The 27,864-nt window shown below is 48.0% G+C and overlaps 1 protein-coding gene and 2 long non-coding RNA genes across 3 annotated transcripts; 2 read left to right on the top strand and 1 right to left on the bottom strand.

Moving 5' to 3' along the window:
• Nucleotides 1-7: 7 nt before the first annotated feature.
• PLAT (plasminogen activator, tissue type) lies at nt 8-24,496 on the bottom strand. The gene is made up of 14 exons (XM_011281496.4): nt 24,339-24,496; nt 13,225-13,322; nt 12,302-12,344; nt 10,392-10,529; nt 9,706-9,816; nt 9,171-9,345; nt 8,414-8,505; nt 6,788-6,962; nt 6,165-6,250; nt 4,370-4,565; nt 3,866-4,002; nt 3,562-3,702; nt 2,518-2,684; nt 8-947 (listed from the first exon to the last, which is right to left on the bottom strand). Exons 2-14 carry the CDS (start codon nt 13,294-13,296, stop codon nt 789-791), a joined length of 1,692 nt encoding a protein of 563 aa, XP_011279798.1. The 5' UTR covers nt 13,297-13,322; nt 24,339-24,496; the 3' UTR covers nt 8-788.
• LOC109498831 lies at nt 5,523-7,556 on the top strand. The gene is made up of 3 exons (XR_002155789.3): nt 5,523-6,122; nt 6,304-6,405; nt 7,330-7,556. It is a non-coding gene; the product is annotated as an uncharacterized LOC109498831 (long non-coding RNA).
• LOC109498832 lies at nt 7,847-9,049 on the top strand. Its single transcript, XR_002155790.2, has 2 exons — nt 7,847-8,595; nt 8,793-9,049. It is a non-coding gene; the product is annotated as an uncharacterized LOC109498832 (long non-coding RNA).
• Nucleotides 24,497-27,864: the final 3,368 nt, after the last annotated feature.

Below are 27,864 nucleotides of genomic sequence, written 5' to 3'. Positions count from 1 at the left end.
GGGAAAATATGTGAAAAATATATCTGAATTTATTATCTCAGCACAGTATAATACAGGGGTGTGGCAACAAAGTAAAAATGAAAATGGATTGATATAAATATACTAAAGCCTAGTTTGTCAGGTATTAAAATGATACAAGTCTCCTGTTTTATTATAAAGTTTATACAGAAAAAAGATTTACACTATCCACAAAAGGATTTCCTTCCAAGAGCTGTAGAGTGGAGAAAGGGAAAAGCCAAACACTGGATTTAAAAGATGTTGAGGACATGATCTGGCCAGCCAGCCCATCCCGTATTAGCAGGCCCGTGTTGGGCTTCCTTGTGGGTATAAATAGACATTCCATTTCTAAAGCAATCCTTCCTTCCTGAAGGGTCTAGATGATGGGTTGTTTTTTGTTTTTGTTTTTGTTTTTTTACTACTGAGACATGCTTTCATCTTTGTGGTCCCATTTCCAGCACTCCACATGTTGACAGATCAGGAGGTGGGGCTTTTGGTCTACCTCTCTTCTGCCCTAGATGGTCGTATTCCAGAAGGGGTTGGCTTTTATCTGTCTTCTCGGCTGACAGACTCCAGTCTGAAATCCAATCTTAGCCCCTGGAAACTTCCAAAATGGGAAGTACCTGTGAAAACCTATCCTCTCCCCTCTCCTATCAGTTCTCCCCACCCGCCACCCATTTGTACTGTGTTATGGCTCATCTCTGTGAAGAAGCACCCCGCCTTGGTGTGTCTTCTGAGGGGGAGGAAGCTGGGGCTTCCTCCCATGATGTCAGGGAACTGGGAGTCCTTGGTCATGGTCGCATATTGTCTTGAATCCAGTCTAGGTAATTAGTAATCTTGGTATATACACCTGGAACATCTTTCTGCCCACAGCCAAGGCCCCAACTGATGATGCCAACTAGAGTCATGTGGTTGTCCTTCATACACACCAAGGGGCCACCTGAGTCACCCTGCAAAAGAGAGAACAGGTCAGTTTGCACAACACACAGACTCTTTAGGGGGAAGTTAGGGTTAATATTGTAGTGCTAATATCGTATTCTTCAAAGTACTTAGCTCAGAGAGGGAAATTGTTATCTCAAAGATCTTGATCTTGTAGGGGATTAGGTTCTACATTGCAAAGTAGAATTGAGATAATTGCTCAGACATTTCAGGCCACAGCCCTGGTTTTAACTCTCCCACTTACTAGCTATGTGGGCTTAGACTCACTGTGCTTCAATATTCTTATTCTGTATTCAATATTCAATATTCTGTAAAATAGACTTCATGCTATCTACCATATGAAGTTATTATAGGAATTAATTGGGAGAGAGCATGAAGAACCCTGAGAACGACATACGACATTTTGTAAGACTCTGGGTAATTGGCTGTTACCATCTTATTGAGCCAAAATAATTTCTTGTTTTTGTTTTTAACTTGAAGCTTGCAGATCATATTTTCACTTTGCATACAGCTTTTTATGACTGTTGAGCCAGGGGTACAGCTGAGGTTTCTGAAGAAATCATTCAGAAAGAGACAAAGGTTGTCAAGGAACTGAGGGCAGAGGCTGATATGATTACCTTATAAGAACAAAGCCCACAAAGTCTTTGATGCAAGAGCCTTGCTTCCTTCTTTTTGTTTCCCCTCCAACCCCCAGGCCCTCGATGGAGAGCCTGACACACTGTAGGTTTGAAAATGTCTCATCAATAACTGTGCCTTGGTTATATTTATGTCCTAATGCCACAGGTTGGTCTGTGTCCCATACCCAGTCCCTCATTATCACGAAAGAGAAGTACTAACTCTGATAAGGATGCCAACACAGACAACCTGAAATAGTTTGCTTTCCCAGGCTAAAAGCCTCATATTAGGGCTGAATAAGAGTTTTTAAAACTTATTTCTCACAAATCATCCATGTCCCCCTTTCCTAGTAAGCTGCAGCCCCTCCTCCCCCTTCTATGTGGCAGACCCCAGTTCTCCAGCACCCCCAGAAGTCAAGATTTGCTTTATTTGGGGGCGCCTGGGTGGCTGAGTCAGTTAAGCATCCGACTTCGGCTCAGGTCACAATCTCGTGGTTCATGAGTTTGACCCCTGTGCCGGGTTCTGTGCTGACAACTCAGAGCCTGGAGGCTGCTTCAGATTCTGTGTCTCCCTCTTTCTCCATCCCTCCTCTGCTTGTGCTCTGTCTCTGTCTCTCTCAAAATTAAATAAACATTAAAAAAAAAGAACTGCTTAATTTGTGTTGCTTTATCCATCACTTCAATAGTCAATCAATTGCCTGGGCCTACAGGAAACCCTGAACCAGGTGGAGTTTCCGGTAGAGACATTGGGGAAATTTCCTGCAGTTTAGATTTCATAACTTTGGGTAACTTTGATCTTTCTCTGATTGTGTTATTCTTTGAGGCCCTCATCTCGAACTTCCAGTGCCTCCTCAAGATGAGATCCCCTGGTTCTGGCTGTAACGTTTTTCTTGGTTCGGAGCCTGTTGGCCAAGGGACACTTTTACCGTTGGGTGGGTTCAGGCTCTGGCGAGACTCTTGTGCTTACCTGGCAGGCATCATGGAGGTTTGCCTGGTTCCCACCACTTCGTGTGTCTCCAGCACACAGCATATTGTTCGTCACGGTTCTGTTAAACAAGTGTTGTGACGTGCAGCGGCCGGCTGGGTACAGCCTGACATGAGCCTCCTTCAGCCGCTCAGAATAGAAAGGAGAAGCTGCAAGAGAGAAGGGAAAATGTCCGATGGTTTTAGGGAAAGTTATTTGTAAACCTTTTGGAGGGAGGAAGCCAAATTTTCTAATAATGGCTAACTTGTCTCGAGCTTTCACACATATTAGGTGGACGCCTACAAAACCGTCAAGATTGTTTTGACTGACAAAGCCAGAAATCTTACAGAGTTTAGCCCATGGTTTCTCAGTAGTAGCACTGGTGACGTTGGGGCCAGATAATGTGAGGGGGGCTGTCCTGGGCACTGCAGATGTCTGTAGCATCCTTGGCTTCTGTTCCCTAAATGCTAGTATAAACCTCCATCCTGAGTTGTGACAATCAAAGATGCCTCCAGACATTGCCGGGGTCTGCTGGCTGGGGGCGGGGGGGGGGGGCAAAATCACCCCAGTTGAAAACTACTGCCTTCACCTACTGTCATTTCATTCTCACCGTCTAAGGAGGCAGCTAAGTCTACCCCCATGTTACCGGTGAGAACACAGGGGCTTGGGATGGTGTAAAACAAAAATCCCCATCCTGGGCCACACTGCTACAAGGGGCAGATATCAGATTTGATCTCTGGACTACGAGACCAGAGAGTCCAAGAACCACACCCCCTAATCACTGTACTCCACTTCTTATCAGAACCTTCCTGAAGTCTGAAGCTCTTCAAAGCACTTGTATTACTCAGACCCTTCGTGGCCTGCACAGTGACCCTGCGAAGTAGGGAAGGCAGGTGAGGGGTTCTCAGTCCGCAGGGAACTTGCCTACATTTACATCAGTGCCTGAACCAGGGCTAGAACGTTCTCATCACTGCTTTTTCTTCCGCCAGAAAGTGCATGCCCTGCTGTCCTGCAGACAGGATGGGGCCGAGACTTCCTTCCACTTACACGCCTCGTGCTTGCCGTAGCCAGACAGCTCGCATTCTGTCCAGTCAGGCAGGCGCAGGTCAGCTTCAGGGAGACAGACGGTGCGGACAGTGTCGCTCTCCTGGGCACACTGTAGCGAGTCTGACTGCAGTTTCAGCAGTGCTGGGAGAAGAGCAAGAAGGCAATAAGCCGCGTGGGAAGGGCTGCTTCTGACTTGAGGGGAGGAAGACGAAGGAGGAGGCGAGGGTGGGGGAGGAAGAGGTGTGAGTGCATATGTGTGGCTGTGTATGGTGCTGTCCGCAGCGGAGAGAATGTGACATCTTACCAATATCGTTGTCGTAAGTGTCGTCATCAAATTCCTTATGAATGATGTATTTTTCTACTTCAAATTTCTGCTCCTCCTCTCCAGGGACCACTCGGTACGTTCTGCCCAGGACCACCTTAAGGTGGTGGGGAGGATACCTAACGGAGAAACAGCCTTATGCTCTGCTCACTGTGAGGCTTCTTCTTTTTTTTTTTTTTTTTTTTTTTTTCAATGTTTATTTATTTATTTTTTTTTTTTTTTGGGACAGAGAGAGACAGAGCATGAATGGGGGAGGGGTAGAGAGAGAGGGAGACACAGAATCGGAAACAGGCTCCAGGCTCTGAGCCATCAGCCCAGAGCCCGACGCGGGGCTCGAACTCACGGACCGCGAGATCGTGACCTGGCTGAAGTCGGACGCTTAACCGACTGCGCCACCCAGGCGCCCCTGTGAGGCTTCTTCTAACAGGCCTGGGTTCAAGGCCTTAGAGTCTAGGGAGACCTACTGGGTTTTTCTGAAGTGCCTACCTCTCCTGCAAGCAGTGCGCAGCAGTCAGGACCCAGCAGGAACTGATCAGTATTCCGCCACACAAAAACCTCTCCCCTGGTGACCTCCTGTTCTTGACAAAGATGGCAGCCTGCCACGGATGAGAGGTGATGTCTGCGTAAAGTCCTCCTTTAATGCGGAACTGAGGCTGCTTGTACTGTCTCAGCCCACAGGTGGCTGGGAGAGGAAAGGAAAGAGAAGGGACGTCAGACCTGCGGTCCCTGGTGGGGGGTTCCTTGAGCACCTATCCTGGTTTCTTCTCTTGGAACCCCAAGTTTCTACAGGCTTACTGCACTTCTCCAGGTTAGCACAGAGTGAGAGGACAGTCTGCATGGTAATAAAAACCACAGCTTTCATTTGCCGAGTACATGGTACATGCCAACCATCGTAGGTACACTTCCTTTAACCCTCATGACATGGAACTTCAGAGAGCCTGGGAAATTTTTGCCCAAAGTCACAGGGGCACCTGGATGAGAACCCAGACCTGCCTGACTCCAAACTGGGGGTCTTTCTGCCGTGCTTCATTACTCCTGGTTTTTTCCTGCACCTGCTTCCTGGCTGCAGAAATAACGCAGCAGTGCAACTTCCTCCAATGGGCAATGGTTCCCCATTTCTTTTCCATCTACTAACTTTGCCCACTTTTCAAGGCTTAGGTGAAATCCCAACTCCTCTTGAGGCTTTCTTAACACTCTCAGCCCACCAGGCTCTGAATGAGCTTGCTGATCCTGCCCACTGAGGACCTACCATGTAGGACTTTGGCTGTGAGTTCATTGGTGGTTTGTGTCTTACTTGCCCAGTTAAATAATATGTTCCTTGAGAAACATTCTGGCAGGTACGTGCATTCACAGGAACTGAGTAATAATAATCTATTCACAGAGGGACACCTGGGTGGCTTAGTTGGTTAAGTGTCCAACTTCATCTCAGATCATGATATCACGGTTTGTGAGTTCGGAGCCCCGCATTGGGCTCTTCGCTAACAGCATGGAGTCTGCTTGGATGCTCTTCCAAACTCTCTCTCTCTCTCTGTCCCCATTCCTCTCACACTTATACTCTTTCTCTCTTTCAAAATAAATAAATAAACTTTAAAAAAGTTTATAATAATCTATTCTCAGTGTCTTTTTTTAGCAAAATGTGCCACCTTAAATTTTCTCTGTCTTCCACCCCCTCCACTAACCCAGTGTTAACCCCCTCCAGAGTCCCCCTGTGTTAAATGGGCTCTGTGGGAAAGGTGGAAAAGCTCACAGCAGAAGTACAAGCTGTGGGGTCCGAGGATGCGGCGTCAGACCCCAGCTGTGTGGCTCAGAGCCCAGTGAGCTTGGGCAGGCCACATGACTTCTGAGCTGCTTTCCTCATCAGTAAGCTGGACGTAGGAGGACTGCCTGTCACCACGTTGTCAGGAGCACACAGTGAGAGCACTTTGCTATCTAGGGAGCCACATATGAGAGCTATCCTCCTCTATGCTCACTATGACCTCATGGTCAATCATTAATAAAGGCAACTGGAGAGAGAAGTTTAGAGCCTAATAAATGCTAAGAGCAACTGGCAAGTTCTTCTCTTTCTTTCTGCCCCTCCCATCCTGGTCATGCGTGGGAAGTGAGCACCTGCCCAGAGTGTTGTCATCCTACCGTGGCTCCAGTCATGGGAGGCCCCTCCCCACCAAGGCCCTCCTAAAAATCTGGGTCTGAAGCAGACAGCTGTGAAGACACGGGGAATGGTAGAGGAAATGGCCAGGAGGTGAGACTGGGCAGAGGGAGGTGGCCAAGGGCCAGCCCTTACAGCACTGGGGCACATCACAGTATTCCCACGTCAACTTGTGGTCCTTCAACACGTGGCACCAGGGCTTGGCATCTCCATCTGGGTTCCTAGATGGTGAGAGAGGTCAAGGTTCTCAATCACATTTTCAATCCCATCGCAGGCCACGTGAGCGAGGAAGGAGGCTCAGTAAACCGATGGCAAAAACACTGAGCTGGGCAGGAGGGTCCTGAGTTCTGAACTTGGCTCCATCAGAGATCTCACGGTAGGAAAACAATCTTAACTTTGTTTTTCTATCAGCAATATAACATCGTCATCTCGCAGGTGTGTTGGAAGGTACCGTGAGCAATGCTATGAGAACACTCTTATGACTCACTGGGAGAAAGGTGCCACAGAGGAACAGAACAATGAGGACAGAGTGGCTGTGGGACGGCACCTCTAGTCTGGGACGTGGGCTGAAACACTGGTGAACTTCACTCTTCATAACAGGTGTTATTCCAGCAAATGAATACGTGCGGCCAGATAATGTCCATGGTTCCTTCCCACCCACTGAGTCTTTCATACAACTTTAGGCATGAAATCTCTCATCCCACCGCCCACTCCTGCCCCCTGCCCAGATAGGAACCCATGGCCCCTGTGCTACGTACCGGCAGTAGTTGTGTTTGCCCAGGCCCAGTGCCTGGGCGTTGTTCTTCCACGCTGTGTAGACCTTGCCTATCAGGGCCCTGGAACTCCACTGGAGGCAGGAGGCACCAGACGTGGTGAGGCTGTAGGTGCCACGGTATGCTAACCCTTTTCCAAAGTAGCAGTCCCCGTTTTTTTCTGGAACAAAAGAAAGTCTCACATTGACACATAGCCAATTAAATGCTACAGCAGGCACATCAGGGTTTGCAGCCGGAGCCGCTGGCCCGAGAGGCTGTAGGCGGCCAGGCTCGCCATAAGAAGGACGTGATAGCATCCCACCTCCCCTCTTTCCTCATTCTTCCAGCCCTTTTACAGAGGGATGCGAAGTGGCTTCTGTCTGCTGGGCCAACTTTCATGATTGGATGTGGCTTCCTAGATTGCTGTGTCGAGTGATGCTGAGGGTTGATTCGCATTCAGCAGAAAGGGATGCTGTGTTCAATTATAGGTGATTATTGCCGGAGCTGCTTTGAAAGTAACAGGGGGTTTCCTGGTTTGTACTTGACAGGTTGTGGCGAACCAAGGATCTTCAATGGACGGACATGTCCGCAGCCCCTAACTTCCCAGATTTTGCCAGTGATCTGAAGGATTTGTTGGGCTCGAGCAGGAGAGAGGACATGGACCCAGGAATGCTGCCTATTTTCACCTATTTGCCCCCATTTTACCCTCCTTTCTCCCAATTTGAAACTGGCAAAGTGTACCACTATAAACAGTATAATTAAAGGGCCACCTAGACCAGTGAGTCCCAATTTTACCAATCCTGGGAGTGGGGAGGATGCTTTAGAATTAGTGTAAAGAGGAGGTGCCTGGGTGGCTCAGTCAGTTGAGTGTCCGACTTCGGCTCAGGTCATGATCTCACAGTTCATGAGTTCGAGCCCCATGTCAGGCTCTGTGCTGACAGCTCAGGGCCTGGAGCCTGCTTCAGATTCTGTGTGTGTGTGTGTGTCTCTCTCTGCTCCTTCCCTGCTCACACACTGTATCTCTCTGTCTCAAAAATAAATAAAGATTTTAAAAATTTAAAAAAAAAAGAATTAGTGTAAAGAGCCCTCAAATTCACAGACAGGTATGTCAGACCTACCTGTAGACAGAATGCACATTATTATCGTATATGAGTGGTTAGAACTTTAAAACTTATTTTTCATACTATTGTGACATCATTGTTTGTGAAAGGACCACAGAACTCAGGGTGCTTTTTTGTAACTTAGGGTTTTTAAATTTGGGAAATTTTCTCTTATTAAACATTTTTAAAGAGAGAGACAGAGATTGAGAATTAGGCCCATCAATCACAAAAGGGAGAATCTCCGTTCATCCTCAAGAGGACTAGAAACCACCCATGCAGCCCACCTTCTCCTCTGTAAACGAGGAACCTGAGGGTCGGGGGGGGGGGGGAGACCAGCTCAAGGTCAAACAGCTAGTTAGAAGCCAGGCCTGGGTGAAGACCTGAGTCTCCTGACTTTCTTCCCTCTGTGAACAAAATGGTCAACCACTAGCCCACTCCTCCGTCTCCTCAGTTGTAGAAACACTATCAGATCTGTCTTTCGAGACTCTTCTTCCCCAGACACCACCAGGGAAGGTGGGGAGGCTGCGCTTACCCTTGGGGCAGGCCGGCGTGCTGCAGAACTCAGTGCTGTACTGCCCTGCCTTGAAGACGTAGCACCAGGGCCTTGAGTCTCTGTCTGGGTTCCTGAAAAAGCAGCCAGGGAAGTCCAGAGGAGGTGAAAAGGGAAGTCTCCCTCTCAGACCCAAGGCCTTTGCATCCTCTTCTGGAGAAAAGGTTAGTGAATTTCTGGTCGTACACGGGACAGTTGTATCGCGTTAGGTGGAAGTATGACCTGGTCACTGTCTTCATGTGGAGAGTAAGTATGGTTGAAGGAGGCCCAGGAGCCATGTTGACAAAGGGTGGCCTGTGATGGTTAGTTTTATGTGTTACCTTGGCTAGAACGCCCAGTTATTAATCAAACATGAACCTAGGTGCTGTGGTGAAGAGACCGCTATGGTTAACAGCCGCAATCAGTCGACTCTGAGTAAAGATCATCCTCCATCTGTGGGCAGCCTCATCCAATCTGCGGGAGGCCTTATGAGCAAAAGCTGAGAAGAAATTCTGCCTCAAGACTGTGCTGTCAAAGCCTGTCTGAGCGCCCAGCTCGCTGGCCTGCCTACAGATGTGAGACTTGCCACCCCCCACAATTGGGTGAGCCAATTCCTTATAATAAATTCCTGTATGTGTATCTAATGTATTGGTTCTCTGTCTCTGGGGAACCATGGCTGATCTGAACTAGGCCTTTTCCCCGACTCTAGTAGCTCCTCACTGGAGGAAAGCCCACCCGGTAGGGAGGACGGCCCTCTCACCTGCAGTAATTGTGGTTCCCAAGGCCCAGCATGATGGCGTTTGGCCTGCGTCCATTGTAGGGCTTCAGGGCCAGTACGCTGCTGTTCCAGTTGATACACTCGGCCCCGCTTTCCGCTGTGCTCCACGTGCCCCTGTAGGTGATACCCTGGTCCTTGTAGCATGTGGCACTGGCATCTGATCAAAACAGGACAGGTGACATCTCACATGTGAGTCCCCCTCTTTCTTTTAGATTTCCAAAGGGGTTTCGCACCTGCTCTGGCATCACCCCCAAGCCAGTGTGGCGGGCTGGCTGCGGAAGCTGCCGGAGCAAAGGAGGTAAACGGGGCGGCCAGTTCACCCAGCTGACTGGCGGCAGAGCCAGACTCCAGCCCGGCACCCAAGACGGCACCCACTGGGCCCAGCGCTTTGATTGCCTAACCGACCCTTGGACGACCTTCCCTGTCCCCACCCTGCCCCCGTCACCACACTCTTCCTCCCCTTCCTGGGAAGATTTGGGATTCTGTCCCTCTCTCGCACCACCTACCCACCACTCACCTATTTCACAGCGTTTCCCTGAAAACCCTTCAGGACACTCGCAGACAAAATCTGAGAAATATAGAGCCTGCCGGCACGTCCCCCCATTGAAGCACCTCGGTTCGCTGCAACCTGCCAAGTACAAACAAGGAATTACTTCAAAGCAGTTCCAAGGATAAAGGAGTTAAAATTTTAAGAGTGCGCTCTACCTGCCAGACACTGTTCTAGGCAGTTTACAAAAATAACTCATTTAATCCTCACTGCGCCCCGTGAAGTAGGTACTACTTTCTCCCCATTTGACAGACAAGGAAGCTGAGGCCGGGTGAGTGAAGGCAGAGCCCCAGGCCCCAGGCTTGCTTGTTTGCTCAGCAAGTTCACATTTGCCCAAGGCAAAAGGAGGTCTGGACAAGCCAGGGACGTGAAATACAGGGTTTGGGCCCAGGAAACTGGACCCAAAGCTCGAAGCTTCCACTGGCAGTCCATACGTACATTTTTAAAAAATATACTTTTAAAGTTTATTTATTTATTTTGAGAGAGGGAGAGAGTGTGTGGGAGTGGAAGAGCAGCAGAGGAGAGAGGGAGAGTGAGAATCCCAAGCAGGCTCTGCACTGTCAGCCCTCGAACCCAGAAACTGCAAAATCATGACGGAGTCAGGATCGAGAGTCAGAGGCTAGCTGACTGAGCCACCCAGGGGCCCCCATACGTACTTCTGACGGGCACCGAGTGGCACAGCGAGCGACCGCTGTTGCACCAGCAGTATTCCAGCCGGTTGCTTCTGAGTACGGGGCGCAGCCACGACTCATTCTGCAGGTACAGCATCTGTGTTTTTTCATCCCTGCAGGTCACTGTAACGAAAGACAGGCTGGCCTCTTGAGGGCACAACTCACCAAACACTGACATCCCGCCCCTGGTTCCACTGAGAAAATCCCTCAGTTTTGTTTTGTTTTTTGTTTTTTGTTTTTTTAATTTAAATTCAAGCTGGTTAACATACAGTGTAGTATTGGTTTCAGGAGTAGAACCCGGTAATTCATCTCTTACATAACACACTCAGTGATCAACCCAACAGGTGCCCTCCTTAATCCCCATCACCCATTTAGCCCATCCCCCACTCCCCTCCCCTCCAGCAGCCCTCGGTTTGTCCTGTCTTTTAAGAGCCTCTTCTGGTTTGCCTCCCTCTCTCTTTTTATCTTATTTTTCCTTCCCTTCCCCTGTGTTCATCTGTTTTGTTTCTTAAATTCCACATATGAACCTCACTCACTTTTAATACAACCCATCCTTCATGCCTTCTTTGCCCTCGGCCGGAAGATAGCAGATACCTAAGAATTTGTCACCAAAGACCACTTTAATTACTTTTCTTCTGATGGGCCTTCATCTTGGAAGAATTTATCAATCAAAATACATTTACAAAGTGAGACTTTAATTTTTCATATTAATTCATCTAAAATATGCACATGTATACGTATAAATTGCCTGTAGAGTTTTTGATCCACATGAGTATTACCACACTGAAATGATGCATTGCTAGCCCAAGAGAAAGAAAATCCACATTTTAGTCTGTGTGGGAAATGTGCTACTCCTGCCAGTATTTTTTGTATAAATGAAAACAGTCTAAGTGCTTGCATTGATATTCTCACCCTTTGTCTCTGTTCGCAAACCAGAAAGCCAACTTCACAAATCTTTAACTTTTCATTAATTAAAGATGTGACAAGCACTCATTGTACATAATTTTTCTGTTTCTTTGGAGGGTCCCCCTGGGGCCAGGACACCCTTGTCAGAAATGCTTATCCAACAGCAAAGGCATTAAGAGTAACTGCCATGACTCACTCTGAGGAAACTTCCACTTCAAGAGGTGTTGCAAAGCCTCCCAGACCCGAAGGAAGTAGGTCATGAAGGACAGAGATGAAGGCCCCAGGTTGGTGGCTTCAGACTTGAAGCTGGGCCCAGAGTTCTTCCAACAAGAGTCAAAACAATCCGGCTGCTGGCATATTTTATTTTTGGAATCCTACCTAATGCTCATGGGGATGTTTCTCAGGTTTCTAGAGTCGACTCTAGACTCGGTCTTATAGAGAGAGTCTTTCCACAGCTGTGGAACTCCTGTGAGACCACCCAGCTTAGTTACCCCATTTTTACCAGACAGAAGAAATGGAAGCACAGAGATGGCAGTTGACAAAGATGCCACATGGACTCAGGTGGGAAGGGGATTGCAGCCCAGGAAAAAGACCCTGGAGGACCAGCACAGCTGCAGCTGGCCACGGGGTGACCTTAGGCAGGTCACCGCTCCATCTCCAGCTCAGTTTTCTCACCTGTGTCACAGGGTTTCGGGCCACTGAGCTGGCAGGTTCCCACCAGCTCTGTGACTCCCTGAGGGCCACCTGCTCTGGCCTCTCAAACCCGGCCTCGGCTAACTGGGTGGATGGCTGAGTGATGGGCGGGGAGGGGTGGGGGGGAGACACAGGCGCCTTTGCAGAATCACCCTGCGAAATCTCACCTTCACACAGCTCAGGTAAGCTGGGTGTGGTGGCAGATAAATTCCCCGACAGAGCGCCTGGAGCTCCTAAGCCCTGACTCTGCTTCCCGCCTCCACTGACCCCCTCCACTGACCTCAGCGTCATCTTACCTCTGTAAGATCTGGCTCCTCTTCTGAATCGTGGGTGGATTTCCTGCAAAGCCACCAGAGGTGGAGGAAGGGTCAGCACATATTGGGTATCTTAAGAACAATGGTGGTTGATCCAGAGACCACCGGTGCACCTGCCAATCAGATGCCACCTGCCCCAGGAGCCCCCCCCTCAGGTAACTGGCCCCAGGTGCAGTGTCCACTTCTTGCCTTCTTTTCTAATTCTTCCTCCCCTTCTAGACCAGTGCCTCCAGAATAACTTTCTGAATGATGAAAATCTTTAATACCTGTGCTGTCCAATACCATAGCCTGAACCGGATTTTTAAATTTTATTTAATTCTGAATTTAAATAGCCACAGGGGGCGAGTGGAATTGTAGTCACACACACACACACACACACACACACACACACACACATACACACACACACACACCCCCGCCGATTCCCTCCATGTAGCCATCCCCAACTCTCTCTCCTCTAAAATCTCGCTGGGCCTTCCATGATGGTGCTCTTGTTTGCTGGGCATTTTTAGAGAGTATGTCTTCAGGACAGCTCCCATCCCAGTTAGATGGCGAGTGGCACTGGTGGCTTCCCAGCTTCCATGGCTCACTGCGTAGGCACTATCTTTCCTAAATACTTTATGGATTAATTCAAGCACATTCTTTAAAAACAGCTCCAAAGAAGGCAGTCAGAGGCAGTGGGGTAGAATTAAGAACTGTTTACTGAGGTCAGCAGAACTGCCTAGAGTTCTGCCCCCCGGAACCCTGAATCCCAAGCATCCCGCACAGAGAGGAGTATGTGCACTATACTCTGCGAATGCTGGCCTCTGCCTCTCCACTCTGACGTTAGCCCACCCTTGGATCCCGAGGGCCTTGAGGGTCCATAGGCCCTTGGAGGAGGGCACAGACCTGACCCGCACACCCACCTGGCTGGGCAAGGTGAGGGCTGCCCCACAAAACAGCAGGGTGAACACCAGCTCTTTCCTCAGGTTATTCATCGTTCCTTTGGAGCGTCCCTTAAATTCTGGAAGAAGAAGGGAAAAAAGCTCAATCGTGTGATTGAAAGATGAAGGAATATGACAAAACTCAAGAACCCATGACTTTATCATGGTGCCTCCCCCTCCAGCATCTGCTCCCACAGAGGGAAATGCCACAAATATCTGGAAGATTCCTTTAATTGTGCATATTTACCAACTTAACCATTGATATATGTGTATAGTTCAGTGGCATTAAGCACATTCATCCCCACCACCCATCTGCAGAACTTTATCATCTTCCCAAACTGAATCTCTGCACGACCCACTAACTCCCCACTCCCCCGGCAACCACCATTGTACTCTCTGTCTTTATGAATATGACGACTCTCAAGTTTCCTCACATAAGTAGAATCCTACGACACACGTCCATTTGTGACTGGCTTATTTCATTAGCATAATGTTCTCAAGGTTCATCCATGTGGTGGCCATGTGTCAGATTCTCCTCCCTTTTTAAAGCTGAAGAAAATTCCATTGTGTGTATAGACCACATCTTGTTTATCCTTTAGTCCATCAATGGACATGGGTTGCTAGAAGATCATGTTGCTCAGGGATGTCTGTGGGCTGAATAGCGTAGGCCATCCCTGGCACTTCTTGGTAGCCTGGGTACCCCAGGCCCTGGCTTGATTTTCCTAGAAGTGAATTCCTGCCCTGGGAGATGAAACCACAGAAATGTCCCCTCTCTGACTTTCTTGGAGGACACCGTAGGGATTCTATTGTGGGCACGTTACAGAGCCAGCCTACCTCAGATTACCTGGGTTCTTAACTGGCATGCCTCTTGGTCCAGCACAGGAAATGCTCCCCTGCACCAGCTCGCACCCTCCCCACCGCTCCCTCTGATTTTACAGACGGCCGGCAAAGTGTAGGTTGGCAGAAAGGAACAGAAGCATCTGCTTTTTGGTTATTACACTCAGATCTTCCTGGACCCAAAATTCCCAGTTTCCATGTGCTGTTCCCCAGTGATCTTGCCCTCAGCAGCTTAAAGTAGGTTAGTTGGTCGGGGTGTTATTTTGTGGTCTGGCAGACCCACTCGCTCCTTTGTCCACAAGAATTAAATCAAGGCATTTCTTCCCTTGACTCATTTCCCTTCAGTCACAACAACTTTTGGTCCCACCCCTCCCCCCCATCCCCAGGGTCCTCAGGGCCCTGTCAGATCAGGGGCTTCCAGGACTTTCATCCTGGGCTGGCTCTGGCTCCTTCTTTGTTTCTTTGCAAAAAGCTTCCCTGTTGGAAGTGCTCTTCCCCTCACTGGCCACAGGCCCCCTTCAGAGCAAGGATGACAAAGAAAGAGCGAGTGGGGCGGTGGGAGGACTCTTTCTGCCCCACTGCTTCTTCTGGGGCTGCCGGGGACAGGCAGAGGAGGGAGAGGGAGTGAGAGGGCAGCGGGGGCTGGTCAACGAGATTCCCACACCCAGGCTCAGAGGGTGTCTGCCAACCAGCACGGCCCTTCCCCAGCCCCTCCCCCGCTAGGAAGGAAGCCAAAAGAAGGCAGGATCTGGGCCTTTGTTCTAATCTGGTGTGTCAAGCAAGGCCCCCCTCCCGGGCAGGGTAGGGCAGGGTAGGGCAGGGTAGGGCAGGGTAGGGTGTGCTCTTGGAGGAGGGGGGCGGCTTTCTCACTCTGAGGAGGAAGCTCTCTACTGCTCACAGGTTTCCCGAAGTTTCGGAAGAGAGCAGTTAGAGAGTTGAGGCCATCAGAAACAAGAACACTCAGTATAATCTTCTGACCACAGGGATCTGCTCCGGACTTTCCTTCTCAGCTTTCCTTACCTTTCCCCTTTCTTAAAATGGCCCGAAACCCCTCTTAAATTTCCCTTCTTCATTTCATCCCATTTCTTTATAACCTTTTAAAATGGATCTTCTTGGGGCGCCTGGGTGGCTCAGTCGGTTAAGCGGCCGACTTCGGCTCAGGGCATGTTCTCGCGGTCCGTGAGTTCAAGCCCCGCTTTGGGCTTTGTGCTGACAGCTCAGAGCCTGGAGCCTGTTTCAGATTCTGTGTCTCCCTCTCTCTCTGACCCTCCCCCCTTTCAGGCTGTCTCTCCCTGTCTCAAAAATAAATAAACGTTAAAAAAAAAAAAAAGTTAAAATGGATCTTCTTACATGCATCCCCCCTCTTTCTTCCTGATGTTAGTCCTGATTCTTGTAGTGTATAGATTGTCCCATACTTTATTATCTGGGCCAGGCCTTGAGGTTAGGGGGACCTCTAAGCTCTTGGGACTTTATGAAGAACCGTTGAATGAAACAATGAATGAATTAGTAAACGAGTCACCAATCAACAAAGAACTTAACCCTTCTTAGTGTTGCATGTCAAACCAACCAGCCCTTTGAATAAACTCATTAGCCTAAGCCCAGGGGGTTGGATGCCCACCGGGATACAGGGATACCGTTTTTACTTCAAGAACTCAGGGGCCTAACAACAACCACAAACTCTGGGTCCTCCTAAATGGAACACCATTCTAGATGTCAGAAAGTTGCGAAGTGAGAAATGGAATATTAACACATTTGCATTCTCTGGACAAATGGGAGAGGGGGACCAGATCAGGGAGGCACAGCGTGACTTAGGGCTGGAGTGGCGGCTCCCACAGCTGCATCATGTTAAAACCCTTTTGGCGACTAAGGGGCATAAGGGGCGAAGGGGCCTACTTTTGTCTTCCGTTCCTGGGAGAGTTCGAGACCATCTCTGTTCTATCTGTCCTTATCTTCCTCCACTTTTCTGGGCCTTGCCGGGCCTTGAGCTGACCCAGTGACAGTCTCCAACAAGGCAACAGCTCCATCTCGCTGCACAGAGGCAATGAGAGCAGCTGGACAGGCTGAACTGGGTAAGAGGATGACAAAGAAGTGAGTCATCCTGCAAGCAGACCAAAGACAAGGGAGAAAGAGGAGAGGAGGAAAAAATGTGTCCTTGTTTTGCCTTCATTAAAGAGGTGGCTGTAGCGATCTGAGGGCAGTGCCTGGACAAAGAACCAAGTGAATACCAGAAACAGGGGCTCAGACTCTGGGTGTATGGGGCCTCTGCCAGGGCAGACTTCAGCAACATGAACCACAGGCTGCCACCAAAGACAGAAGCACCATGTGGCAGTCAGATGCGAGGTGTAAGGGTAAGAAGTCCTTTGGGGTTCATTTTATAAATACAAAGACTTGTCATTTTTTTTCCTGTGTTCTCTTCCTTTTGCTATATTTAAGTTTCCCAGAGTCAGAAAACTAAAAAAGCAAGGAAGAGGAAGGAAGGAAGGAAGGAAGGAAGGAAGGAAGGAAGAGGGAGAAAGAGATGGAAGAAAGGAAGGAAGGAGAAGGAAAAAGAAAAAAAGACAAACCACTAGGATGTCTCACTTTGGTTGGACTGCAATCCCTGAATCCCTGAAAGCATCACTGTATGAGAGTAATGGTAGAATGGCCATAAGGCTTGTGGTCCCCGGGGTCCTAAGGACCCAGCCCCTGCAGGTCCACCCTAGCATACAAAGTTGATTTTGGCAGATTTGCAAAAGGCACCCTCTCTGGTGGATGGACTTCAATAGACATGGAGCTTGGCAAGTTGACAAAGAATCTGTGCAAACTGAAAAACAAGCACACAGAAAAACAGGACCCATGGCCTGGCAAATAAAGCATGGCCTGCATTTCAAGGATGCGTGGACGGGCACCCTTGTGTGGGACTCAGCCTGCACATCTGTGCGGCAGCCTCATCTGCTCCTAGAGCATCTCTGACCTCCCTGCCTCAAAGCTGCGTTGGGTCCTGCCGGCTACAACAACAGAGTTAACTCTGTTCACTGGCCCTTCTGAACAACAGTGAATGATGACTGTTCCAGGGGAAAAATGGGAACAGTGGACTGGTAACCAGGGAGGGGGTTACTCTCCTAGAGGCAAGGAAGTGTGCCATTGTGGCTGAGAAATCAATGATCCTGCCAGCCAGAAACTCAGGTGTTCATTTCTGCAGTGGTAACATGGCAGAGTGCTGACTGATAGGCACCCAGCCAGAGGAAGGGCCTGGGGGTCATTCCTGAGGGTGACCTGTTGTCCTCAGTGCCTTTGCATTTCCCTTTGCACTCTCCTCCACTGTCCTACCTTCTCCATGCTCCCTCTGAAAAATCTGTCGTCCGGAAAGGAACCGCTATCCTCATTCACAGAAGGTTAGAGTGACTGAATAAAAATTGATACGCTGCCTTTCGCAAAAGCATCTATATTTTGAGACATAAAATCTGCTCCCTGGGATGCAAATCCAAGTGGTCTGGACTCTGGAGGTTTCCTCCAGGGCTAACACTCTGTGGTCTTCGCTGTTGTGAGAACAAATGATGTAATGGGTGTAAACTAACACACTTATAAATGAGTATAAGTATTTTATTTAAACACAACCACATGCTTGGAGGTGACCGGCAATAAAAGAGCTGCATAAATACAGTCGATCAAGTTCTGGGGTTCTAGGAGCAAACAATGCAATTGCTCCAGCAGGTATAGAACTGGGGGACTTGTAGTTGCTACTCTTGCAAAAAAAAAGCAGAAATATGAGCAAGCTAGACAGAAGATGGAAATTGCAAGGGAAAGACAAAAGTAAGTTGATACTATGATCAAATTTTACACTGTGTGCAAGGTTTGCTACCTTAATCTTTGGTAGAGGAGATTCCTGGGTTATTATTGCTTTGCAAAGCTTCTCTCTGGAAACCTTAGTAAGAGAGAGTTAGTCTCCAAGAATACCAATACTCTAAAATGACTCATGGCTTTAAAACAAATAACACCCTCCCTCCACCCCCCAACCATCATGGCCCAGAATGGATGCCAAAAAATTAGAAAAAAAAGTAGTCCAAGGAAGAACTCCTTGGAACAGCAAAGGCATGTCTGTAGGGTCAGGGCAAGAGAGGGGGTGCGATGGCGGGAGGACCCGGACACAGGAAAGGTGGTGGGGCCCCCACAAAAGCTCACCTTTGCAAGTTCCAGAGGGAGCACAGAACAGGGGGCCAGTAGCCTAGTAACCCTGGTCCCGCGTATACAGGTCCTGTTTTTTACAAAGACCCTGCTCTCAGAATAAAAGCCATTTTCAAAAACTGACAACATGTAAACAATTCTTAACTTTTCAATTCTTCATTTTCTGTGTGTCCAAGTTTTTCTCTCTTCTTGAATAGAGCTCTTTTACAACTGGGGGACAAGAGAGGAAGGGTTTGTTTCTTATCACCTTGATCCATTCCAACGAGGTGATAGAATAGAATCCTCTCCTATCTCTCACCCATCTCACTAGTCACTCAAGAGCAGCATTCTTTCCAAGGCATCTTCAAAATATAGGCATATGACCTGGGTCTAAGTTAACCTGGCAACTCAGAAAAATCTACACTGAGCACTGTCATCTGCTCCGCGTCCCATGCTTTGCCAGGTAATTCTAGATATTTGGAAGGAATGAGGACGTGTTGGATGTGGGTCTTGGAAAACAGAAGTCCATCCTGCCTCCTTTTACCATAAAAATACAAGAAACCCTTCCCTAATAAACTTATAATCTTGTGAAGAAAAAACAAGCTTCTGCTGGCAAAAGCTGACTCCATTAGTCAGTGCAATAAAATGTTAACCTCGAAGTCTGAATCTAAACAATCTGATGTTAATCTAAAACAGTATCTCATTTTAAGCATGAAGGTAATTCCTCGTATCCCTCGCACTCCCTAAAGCCATCATCACTGCAAGGCAATTAAATATGCAATACCTTGATAATTCTTCAGTTTACCTCCAGAATTCAACACACATGAATGAGAAAAATGATCGGAAGCTTTCACTGTATCATTACTGAGTTTGTCCACATTTCACTGGGCTCACCTGAAAGGGATGTTCTAGTATATTTTTGAGAACTGCATGTGGATTCATGCCACTTGTTCCACAGGCACTTGAGTATCTCCCACTTGCCAGGCATAGGGTTTACAAACTTTACAACCCTTTTATAACCATTGAATCATTTAAGGCAATATTATTGTCTTGTTTTTATAGGCAAGAGAATCTGACTTCAAAAAGGTACAAAGGGCTGGGGCACCGGGGTGGCTCAGTTAGTTGAGCATACAACTTCGGCTCAGGTCATGATCTCTCGGTTTGTGGGTTAGAGCCCCGCGTCGGGCTCACCGCTGTCAGCGCAGAGTCTGCTTGGGATCCTCTGTCCCCATCTCTCTCGGCCCCTCTTCTGCTTGCACTGTCTCTCTCTCTCAAAAAGAAATAATAACCTTTAAAAATTAATAAAAAAGGTACAAAAGCCTTGGCCCTAAGGTGAGACACTTTGTGAGAAGTGGTGTCAGGACTCAAACTCGACATGCTTTCCACCACTCCTTACTGTGTCCTGATGCTGGACTGTAATGCTTTTTAAACCTTAAAAAAAAAGTTTATTTATTTTTGAGAGGAAGAGAGAGGAGAGTGTGTGTAAGAGCGAGCGGGGAAGGGGTAGAGAGAAGGGGGTACAGAGGATCCAAAACGGGTTCTGCACTGACAGCAGTGAGCCCGTTGCGGGGTTTGAACTCACAAACTGTGAGATCATGGCCTGAGCCAGACTCGGACGCTCAATGGACCGAGCCACCCAGAAGCCCCTGGACTGTAATGTTTTTAATGTGCTCAGAGTTGATATATGAGAAGGGTAGCATGTAAATGCAAGGAGCATAGCATTTACTGGAGCAAGACTGGAGTCTTTTTTTTTTTTAAATTTTTTTTTTAATGTATTTATTTTTGAGACAGAGCATGAACGGGGGAGGGTCAGAGAGAGGGAGACACAGAATCTGAAACAGGCTCCAGGCTCTGAGCTGTCAGCACAGAGCCCGACGTGGGGCTCGAACTCACGGACCGCGAAATCATGACCTGAGCCGAAGTCAGCCGCTTAACCGACTGAGCCACCCAGGCGCCCCGCAAGACTGGAGTCTTGACTTCAAATTCCTACTACCACTTACAGGTTGTGTGTGGTTTCCTGGATTTTCTAATGGGCGAATCGTTCCCGCCTTGCTGAATTGTTACAGCAATTAGAGAAGAAGAAGGCAGGGGCCCTCTAAATGGCCAGTCGGCAGTAAAGTCAGCTATGCTTACTGTCACAAGTGTCCTTCAACAATGGGAGCACCAAAGTCTACAACTTCTTCCTGGAAAAACAACTGAAAACTACCAAGGCAGAAAAGATGCCACCCTCTGTGGGGTTCCCAGTGTGGTCAAGCATTAATACCAAAATCCTGTTCCCTGGATCATGTGGGCATCTTGTGATAAGCTGCAACCAGATTCCTTACGACTAAAAGAAAAGTTCACACCTTTCATGTACGTGTGCACAGAACAGTATTAACGGGAGCCCTTATTTCCTGGATATGAGGTGGTATCTTTTATGCTATTTTTAATCTGTTTTTTAATTTGCCTTTCCCAGACCTATTTACACCACACAAGCCAGGGCTGCTGTGGACTCTCAGAGGAAGCAGGAACTGGTGCCCAAGACAGCTGGAAGATCTGGGCTGTTGCTCCTGATAAGGGCTGTCTGATGCCGACCACATGAGATGTTCAAAAACCAGAGACATTAGGTGATAAAAATGAGGAAACTCAGCTTCCCAGAAAAAGGAAAACAAAACAAAACAAAACCTTCCCTTTTTCTCTGCATCCCAGGTGGCAGACACCAGCTCTTGCTACAAGAAGGCAAAATAAAACCAGTTTCTCTTTTCTATGAATGTGACAAAAGATCTAGTTGACCAGTAGTCTTTCTCTTTTAGATTATTCATGGTAGGCTACTAGGTTTAGTTTCCCTACGTTCTGTCCCCAACCTGCAAAAAATTCAGCTGACATCAAACTGTTCATGCAAAGATCTCTAACAAAAGGACTTGAGAACCTCTTTGAGTGTCATCCTAGAATGCCATCTGTCAGATCCCCCACCCACCCATCTCTCCCTCAAGCCCCAGCTCAGTCTCATTTCCTCCTTTCTTGAATTCACAGGTGAGGATTTACCAACTGTATGTATTTACCATCATACATTTCTTGAGCGCCAACCACGTACCAGGCACAGGCTCCATGGTATAAAGACATATATACTGTATCCTCAGAAACTCATAGTTTAGGAACGGGACAGACAAGTAATTAGGTAATCACAGTACAGTGTGATCAGCACTGTGATACACAGGGATGTAGGGATAGAAGGTGGAAATGCAGAGGAAGAAAGGGTCTTGTTGGAATGTGGAGGAAGGAGATCTAGTTCACTCTCATTGAGGTAGGGGGCTGGTCAAGGTAGGCTCCTGGAATTGATACTATAGAAGCTGTTTGTTGAACAAAATCAAGGGGCGTTCCTGACACAGCATATCCCCAAGATGACACCACTGTGCGGGGTCCAGGATAACAGCAGCAAGCAGCCAGAGTTGCTTACTCTTCAGCACAAATACCTTCCATTGGGTAAAGGAAGTTGATTCACAAACCCCAGCCTCTGCCTTCAAGGGCATCCCTAGGAGGAAGTGTGGTTTGGAAAGCCCAAGAGTTCCAAGGACATAAGAGCCTTTGGGTCATGTTCAGTTTCAATTCCCTAATGTCTAGTTGTAAATTAATGGAATATTAGGGACCATATAATAAACAGAAAGGGCTTTGAATACAAAGGTATCCCAGTATCTGGGTTCAGCCTGACCTTGAAGTGGTTACTTCAGAGGCTCAAGTTGGAATCAGATCTTATAGATCAATCCCCAACCGACCTCTCCAAGCCACTGATGCATGCATCTGGAGCACCAAATAGCCAAACGATCCTTTGCAACTCAGCTGGGTGTGCTAGCCAAGAGTCGCCCTCTGGGTCATGGTTGTTTGCACAGATAGTGCTAGGCAGCTGCTAAGGACACTCCGTTGCATTAGCTTTAGAGAAAGACCATCTAGTTAGCATCTTCTGGGTAATCATGATAAGTACCAGAACCTGCCCAAGGTTTATAGCCTGAAGCTACAGACAGAATTTTTCTCCATGCAAAGCTAATGACCCAAAGAAGGAATGAATGGAATATTCTGGTCACCCATTGTCCATCCTAACCATCTTACCAGAGCAGTGCTGCAATTCACTCACAGAGAATAAAAATATTATTCTGAGGCTGCAGGTGCACAATGCCAGATAATCAAGTGAAATTGAACATTTCAACCCAAAACCCCAATTTTTCCTCACCACCAGATACTCAGTATCTCTGAGAAGTGTATGGACTTTGTATTTTGACTAGAGGTAAATTCACAACCATTGCTACGAACCATGTTGCCCCCTCATCTGGCTGATAGAAAATAACCTGCATACATACTAGAAGCTTTGGAAGTCCTGAAGCTAGATCTTAGCCAGAGGGCCCCTTCAGTTGCTATAAAACCCCATAACCAGAAAAGCTGTTGCTTGCAGATTTAGTAATAGGCCTCCCTCGGAAAGTAAGTTTCCCCAAATGTTCTGTGGTCCCAGCCACTCATTTACAAAAGCCTTAGATGGGTATGGTCACTAGGTGTGGCTGGGATGTTGGCTGCAATAGTTGGAAAGGTACTGAGCATAGTCTGCTCAACATGTTAGGACCCAAGGAAATAAAAGCCAAGTCCCAGAGCCCATCCTCAATGAGGACAAAAAACAGCAACACTGCTGTCCCTCAGCTACTCCCTGGCTGCAGGAGCTGTTCTGGTGAAGCTACTGAGGAGTAGCAAAATACCAGGAGTATCTGATAAGAGGCATCACAAAATACACTGAGTTGGTCTTAGGGAGTCTGGACAGAGACTGAGCTATTGGGCAGTGGGGAGCTACTTTTGCTCTTGATGAGATCCAGAACTTTGAGGCTGGTGTCTCTGAGAATATTCTAGGTAGGATAAATTGATGGGTGGAATGGAGCTATTTCTGTTTCAATATTTACAAATCCCTGCTGGTGCCTCGAGTCTGGCTCTGTGCTTACAGGAAGCACTCACGCTGACTGTCATATATTGATTCCGGACAAGTCAGTGTTGAGATCCCAGGATGAGTCCTCCTGCCCCCACAGGCAAGAATTGCTAGGAAGTTACTTTTGAGGGGACTCCCCATAATAGTTGTATTTGCAGAATATCTTCATGGAATTGCAAACATACACACAGAGACACACACACAATTTTTTTCTGTCGTCAATCCACTGCAGGAGACCACCATTATTATTCCAGCTTGGTCACTGGCTCAGCTCAATCATTGGTACCACAGTTCTTTGCATTTGAGTTTGTCACTAGTTACCTGGGAGCTCAGCATGTTTTTCTGCTTTCCTGGCTCGCTCCTGTCCTCCCTCCCAGTGAGGTTAAGAAAATAAAGATAATAACAGTGAAAATCTAGAAAGCTTTGATATGCTTCCTGCAGAATGCTCTTGAAAGAAAAGCCATTGATGTTATCCCCCCCTGTAATTGAGAATCCTTAAAGAGGACCTCACACTTGCACACTGGGCAAAACGCCAGAGGACAAACTGACCAGTGGAGATGGGGAGGGGTCGTGGGGGGAGATCAGAGGCCTTTCTCTGACGCGTCCTTCTCTTTCCCAGCACTTCCCACCTAATTAATCATGCTCAGAGGCAAGTTGACCATCCCGCATCCCTAGCCCCGGTTCCTTAAAGTTCTTGATGGGCTCTGTTGGGTGCGGGGGGAGGGGGGGGCGGGGGGAAGTAGGGAGGGCAGCCCAACATGGCCGGGGACCCTCCAGGCTCAGATAGCCCCAAATCCCGGAGGCAGCTCAGTTCATTCACATTTCTTGCCCGTTAGTCATGAGGTGCTCCCATTGTCTATTCAGAACATTTCTCTACAATTCTTTTCACTTTCCCCTTTACTCTGCAAGCAGAGATTTCTTCTCCAAGACATAATCCCTCCTATTCTCTCTTCCCCTGACCACCTCGCCCTTCAAAACAGCTTCAGCCTATCCCAATGAAATGCAGATACAGAACGAAGGCTCTGTTTGGGCACTGATTCTAACTAATCCTCTTTTTGCCTGCATTACAAAGTCAGTCCCTCATTAAGGTATTCCTCTAGTGGCTCGGCTTGCCAGAAAGACTTTTAAGAGAGAGAAGAGGAGATGGGCAGACAGAGAGTCACAGAATTCGACCTACCGTCACTGCTTGTCTTCCTTCCCTCCCTGGGAGAGGCTTTCTCTTCAGCCCTGGGCTCCCGCAGGACCTCAGCTCCAATCTCCCTGCACAGCTCCGGCCTCCTTTAAATTTCAAGGCAGGGGGTGGGGTCGGTGGCCCTGGGTGGGCGGGTTTCTCTGCAGCAGCAGGATGCTCAGTGGACAGGGCCACGAGGGAGCCAAACGGGGCGGGCCTGTTTTTATAAAGAGGGGGAGGAAGTTTATGATGGAAGCAGCACAGCCCAGCCTGGCTTCGGGCCAGCCTGATTATTCACAATCCTGATGTCACCGAATCACAGGAATTTGGGAGTTGGACAGAACCTTGACGATCATCTTCCTTTAAAACGCTAGTCTATGACCTAAAAGAGACCCTCGGGGTCAGCTGGCTGCAAACCTATAATGGAAAGAGGAGTTTGCTATTCTTAGAAAATATACACTGCCGAGGCTGACTGGTTCTTCAGGAATGTCCAGCAATGACTCTGCCCCTCTGGACACAAGACATTGGAAGGACTGGACAGGTGGACCAGTTGCCTCTAGGCACAGAAGTGCCAAAATTGGAGCACTTGGGGAAAGCGGGGCAGTAAACAAAGGCGGGCAGGGCTCCTCTACAGTGGAAAGTAATTCCCAGCCTGGAATATGCGTCAGGTACCTGTCCTGCCACTCATTTCTCTTCTCTGCAAAGAGATGGCTGAGGTCTTTTCAGCTCCAGCATTCCCTGAGTGGGGCTGTGGAATAAAGGCAGGGGGTGGGGGTGGGGTGGGCCTGAGCCAATGCTCTGTCTAAACGCTTTTCCTGCACAGCCTTGCCTTGAAATTCTATCACTAGCCATCCATCTCTTAAACGAAGGGAAGCTTTCCCATGTTCTGGAGTTTGCTCTTAAATGTGAATGCTCCTGGAAATAGACAGCCTGTTTGACTTGTTAACACCTGCAGATGACTGATAAAGAAAAGCAGCAGGTGTAAGGGAAACGCTTAGGCTTGAATCAGTTGTACCAGTAATGAGGGATGTGACCTCAGTCAGGGTTTGCAATTATGCTGAGCTCTCCCATCAGAGGTCACGTGCACAGATTAGAGAGCGACAGTGTACATAAGATCCCTGGCACGGCACAGGGCTCGATGCGTAGTATCTGTATTATTGGCTGGTATCTGGCTAGACAAGGCAGTGTGAAAGAAAGAGAAGGAACAGGGATGCCAGGAGAGGGACCAGAAGGCTGAGGTTGGCAGAGGAAATTGAAGGATGACCAATTCTTCTGGGAGAGGCCAGATTGCATATATTCCGATCCTAAATGTGCTCACATTTGTCAAGCGATGAGAGCTGATTTTGAGGTTGGAAAATAAGGCAGTTGTGCTCAAAGTCAAGCTGTTTTTCCATATTTTTATCAGGCCGTAGCTCTGCCAATGGCCATTATAGGAAAGGGGAAATACGAGGGCCAGGTTAGCTACAAAGGAATGGAACTAGGACATCAGCTAAGCTGTAGCAAAGCGTGGCCCTGTCCCATGGAGACGTGTCTACTTCCCTGTAACATGGGAAGCCTTGATAAGGATCGGAGGCTTTTTCTGGCATTTTGGTTCAGCAGGGATGGAGGGGTGGTATAAAGAATCTTTAATCTGAACTCCTGTAGAGGATGATTTGCTCCCAAATGATTACATTTAAATCCTTAGCTCACATACAGTCTGCGGTCTGGGTATTGGGTCCTTAAGCCTGAGCGGTGGGGCAGGATATATGTGCCAGGATCTATATACCAGGATCTATATACCAGGGTGTGATCTGGCAGTGGGGAGGGAGAGTCCTTTCCCACCACACATCAGGACACCTACAATTCCACCTTTAGAAATGCATTCTTTTAGATTTTTAGCCCCCAGTTAAAATGCAAATTTAATTACAATCTTCAAGGTAGTCTCTGGTGGGAGGAGTTGTCTCTTGGCCCCTAGGGTGCTGCAGACCTGGGGTCTTGAGGGAGGGAGGGGTAGACCAAGAGCAGGAAATTGAGAGGAGAGGGTTTCTGGTCACCAACAGGTGCCCCTGAGCTTTGCTGAAATATACCCACATGACTTAGACCTGATAATACCCTGCTAATAACCTAGGAACAGGGGTCTTTGTGTTCCTATTAAATATGAGATTGTTTTCCTTTTCACAGACTCTCGGGAAGCCTAAGGAGGAGGTGGGTGTAGGGAAGCTGATACAGCAACAAGGAGGGCTTTGATTTTAATGAAAGGACTGCTGCAGACTTGTAGGGAGCAGGGCGGTGGGCAGTAAAGAAAACTCTTGGTGAAATCACTTCCTGGGAAAATTGTATCAAAACCTTCTGCTTCCAAGGAAGAGAATAAAATGCAGTCCCAGATAACACGGAGACACAGTGGGCACAGAGAAGCTGGAAGGAAGTATTCATAGAGCGCTTTCCCAGCCTGGCGCTATTTCTGCAGCGTGTCACCTTCCCCTGCAGAATGGGTGAGTCACCAGCAGGGACCCCTTATGCTGGAGTGGGCGCAGGGATGGCCTAGGAGAACAAGGACCCCACTGAGACCCCAATCGGCTGACTAAGAAATGACATGGTATCTGTGGAAACTCCAAGAAGAGAGGGATGGACAAGAGCCAGAGGATGAGATGGTCTGGGGCCAGAAGACAGAGATGTTGTGTAGCCGAAGGAGGTTTGGTTCTGTTAGCTGTTGGACTTTGTAGGGAGTGGGCTAAATACCATAATGGATGTTAGGTGGCACTCATGGTCGAGGCCTTCATCTCAACTAGAGACTCTCATATCGCTCAGCTGTATCAGGAGCCTGAATTCCACACAGACACCGCAAAACATCACATGGTCAGGCTGAATACCTGGGAAGTCCCCTTAAATGTGGCTGCTTTTGTTAAGAATCATTCACCAGGCGGCACAGGAGTTCTTTGTACTGTGTTGGCAACTCTTCTGTAAGTTTGAAATTACTTCAAAATAAAAAGGTAAAAACTAGGCTATTCTATTCGAGAAGTAATTTTACTTCTGAATAGGGGTGCCAATCCCCACGCTGTTGAAAATCCATGTATACTTTTTGACTCTCCCCCCTCCCCCCACCAAACTTAACTACTAATAGCCTACGGCTGACTGAAAGCCTTATGGATAACATAGACAGTTGATTAACACATATGGTGCATGTTATATGTATTATATACTGTATTTGTACAATAAAGTAAGCTAAAGAAATGTTATTAAGAAAATCATAAGGAAGAGAAAAAACATTTATAGTACTGTATTTATAAAAAAAATCCACATATAAGTGGACTCATGCAGTTCAGAAATGTGTTGTTCAAGGGGCGCCTGGGTGGCTCAGTCAGTTAAGCATCCAACTTCGGCTCAGTTCATGATCTCAAGGTTCATGGGTCTGAGCCCTGTGTCCGGCTCTGTGCTGATAGGTTAGAACCTGGAGCTGCTTCAGATTCTGTGTTCCCATGTCTCTCTGCCCGCACCCCACCCCCAATGCCCCAATCGCACTCTGTCTCCATCTCTCTCTCTCTCAAAAAATGAA

This window comes from Felis catus, chromosome B1 (genome assembly GCF_018350175.1).
Source record: "Felis catus isolate Fca126 chromosome B1, F.catus_Fca126_mat1.0, whole genome shotgun sequence".
NCBI classification, from domain to species: Eukaryota; Metazoa; Chordata; class Mammalia; order Carnivora; family Felidae; genus Felis; species Felis catus.
The sequence above is the reverse complement of the archived record's forward strand: the minus strand, read 5'-3'. Positions and strand labels throughout refer to the sequence as shown.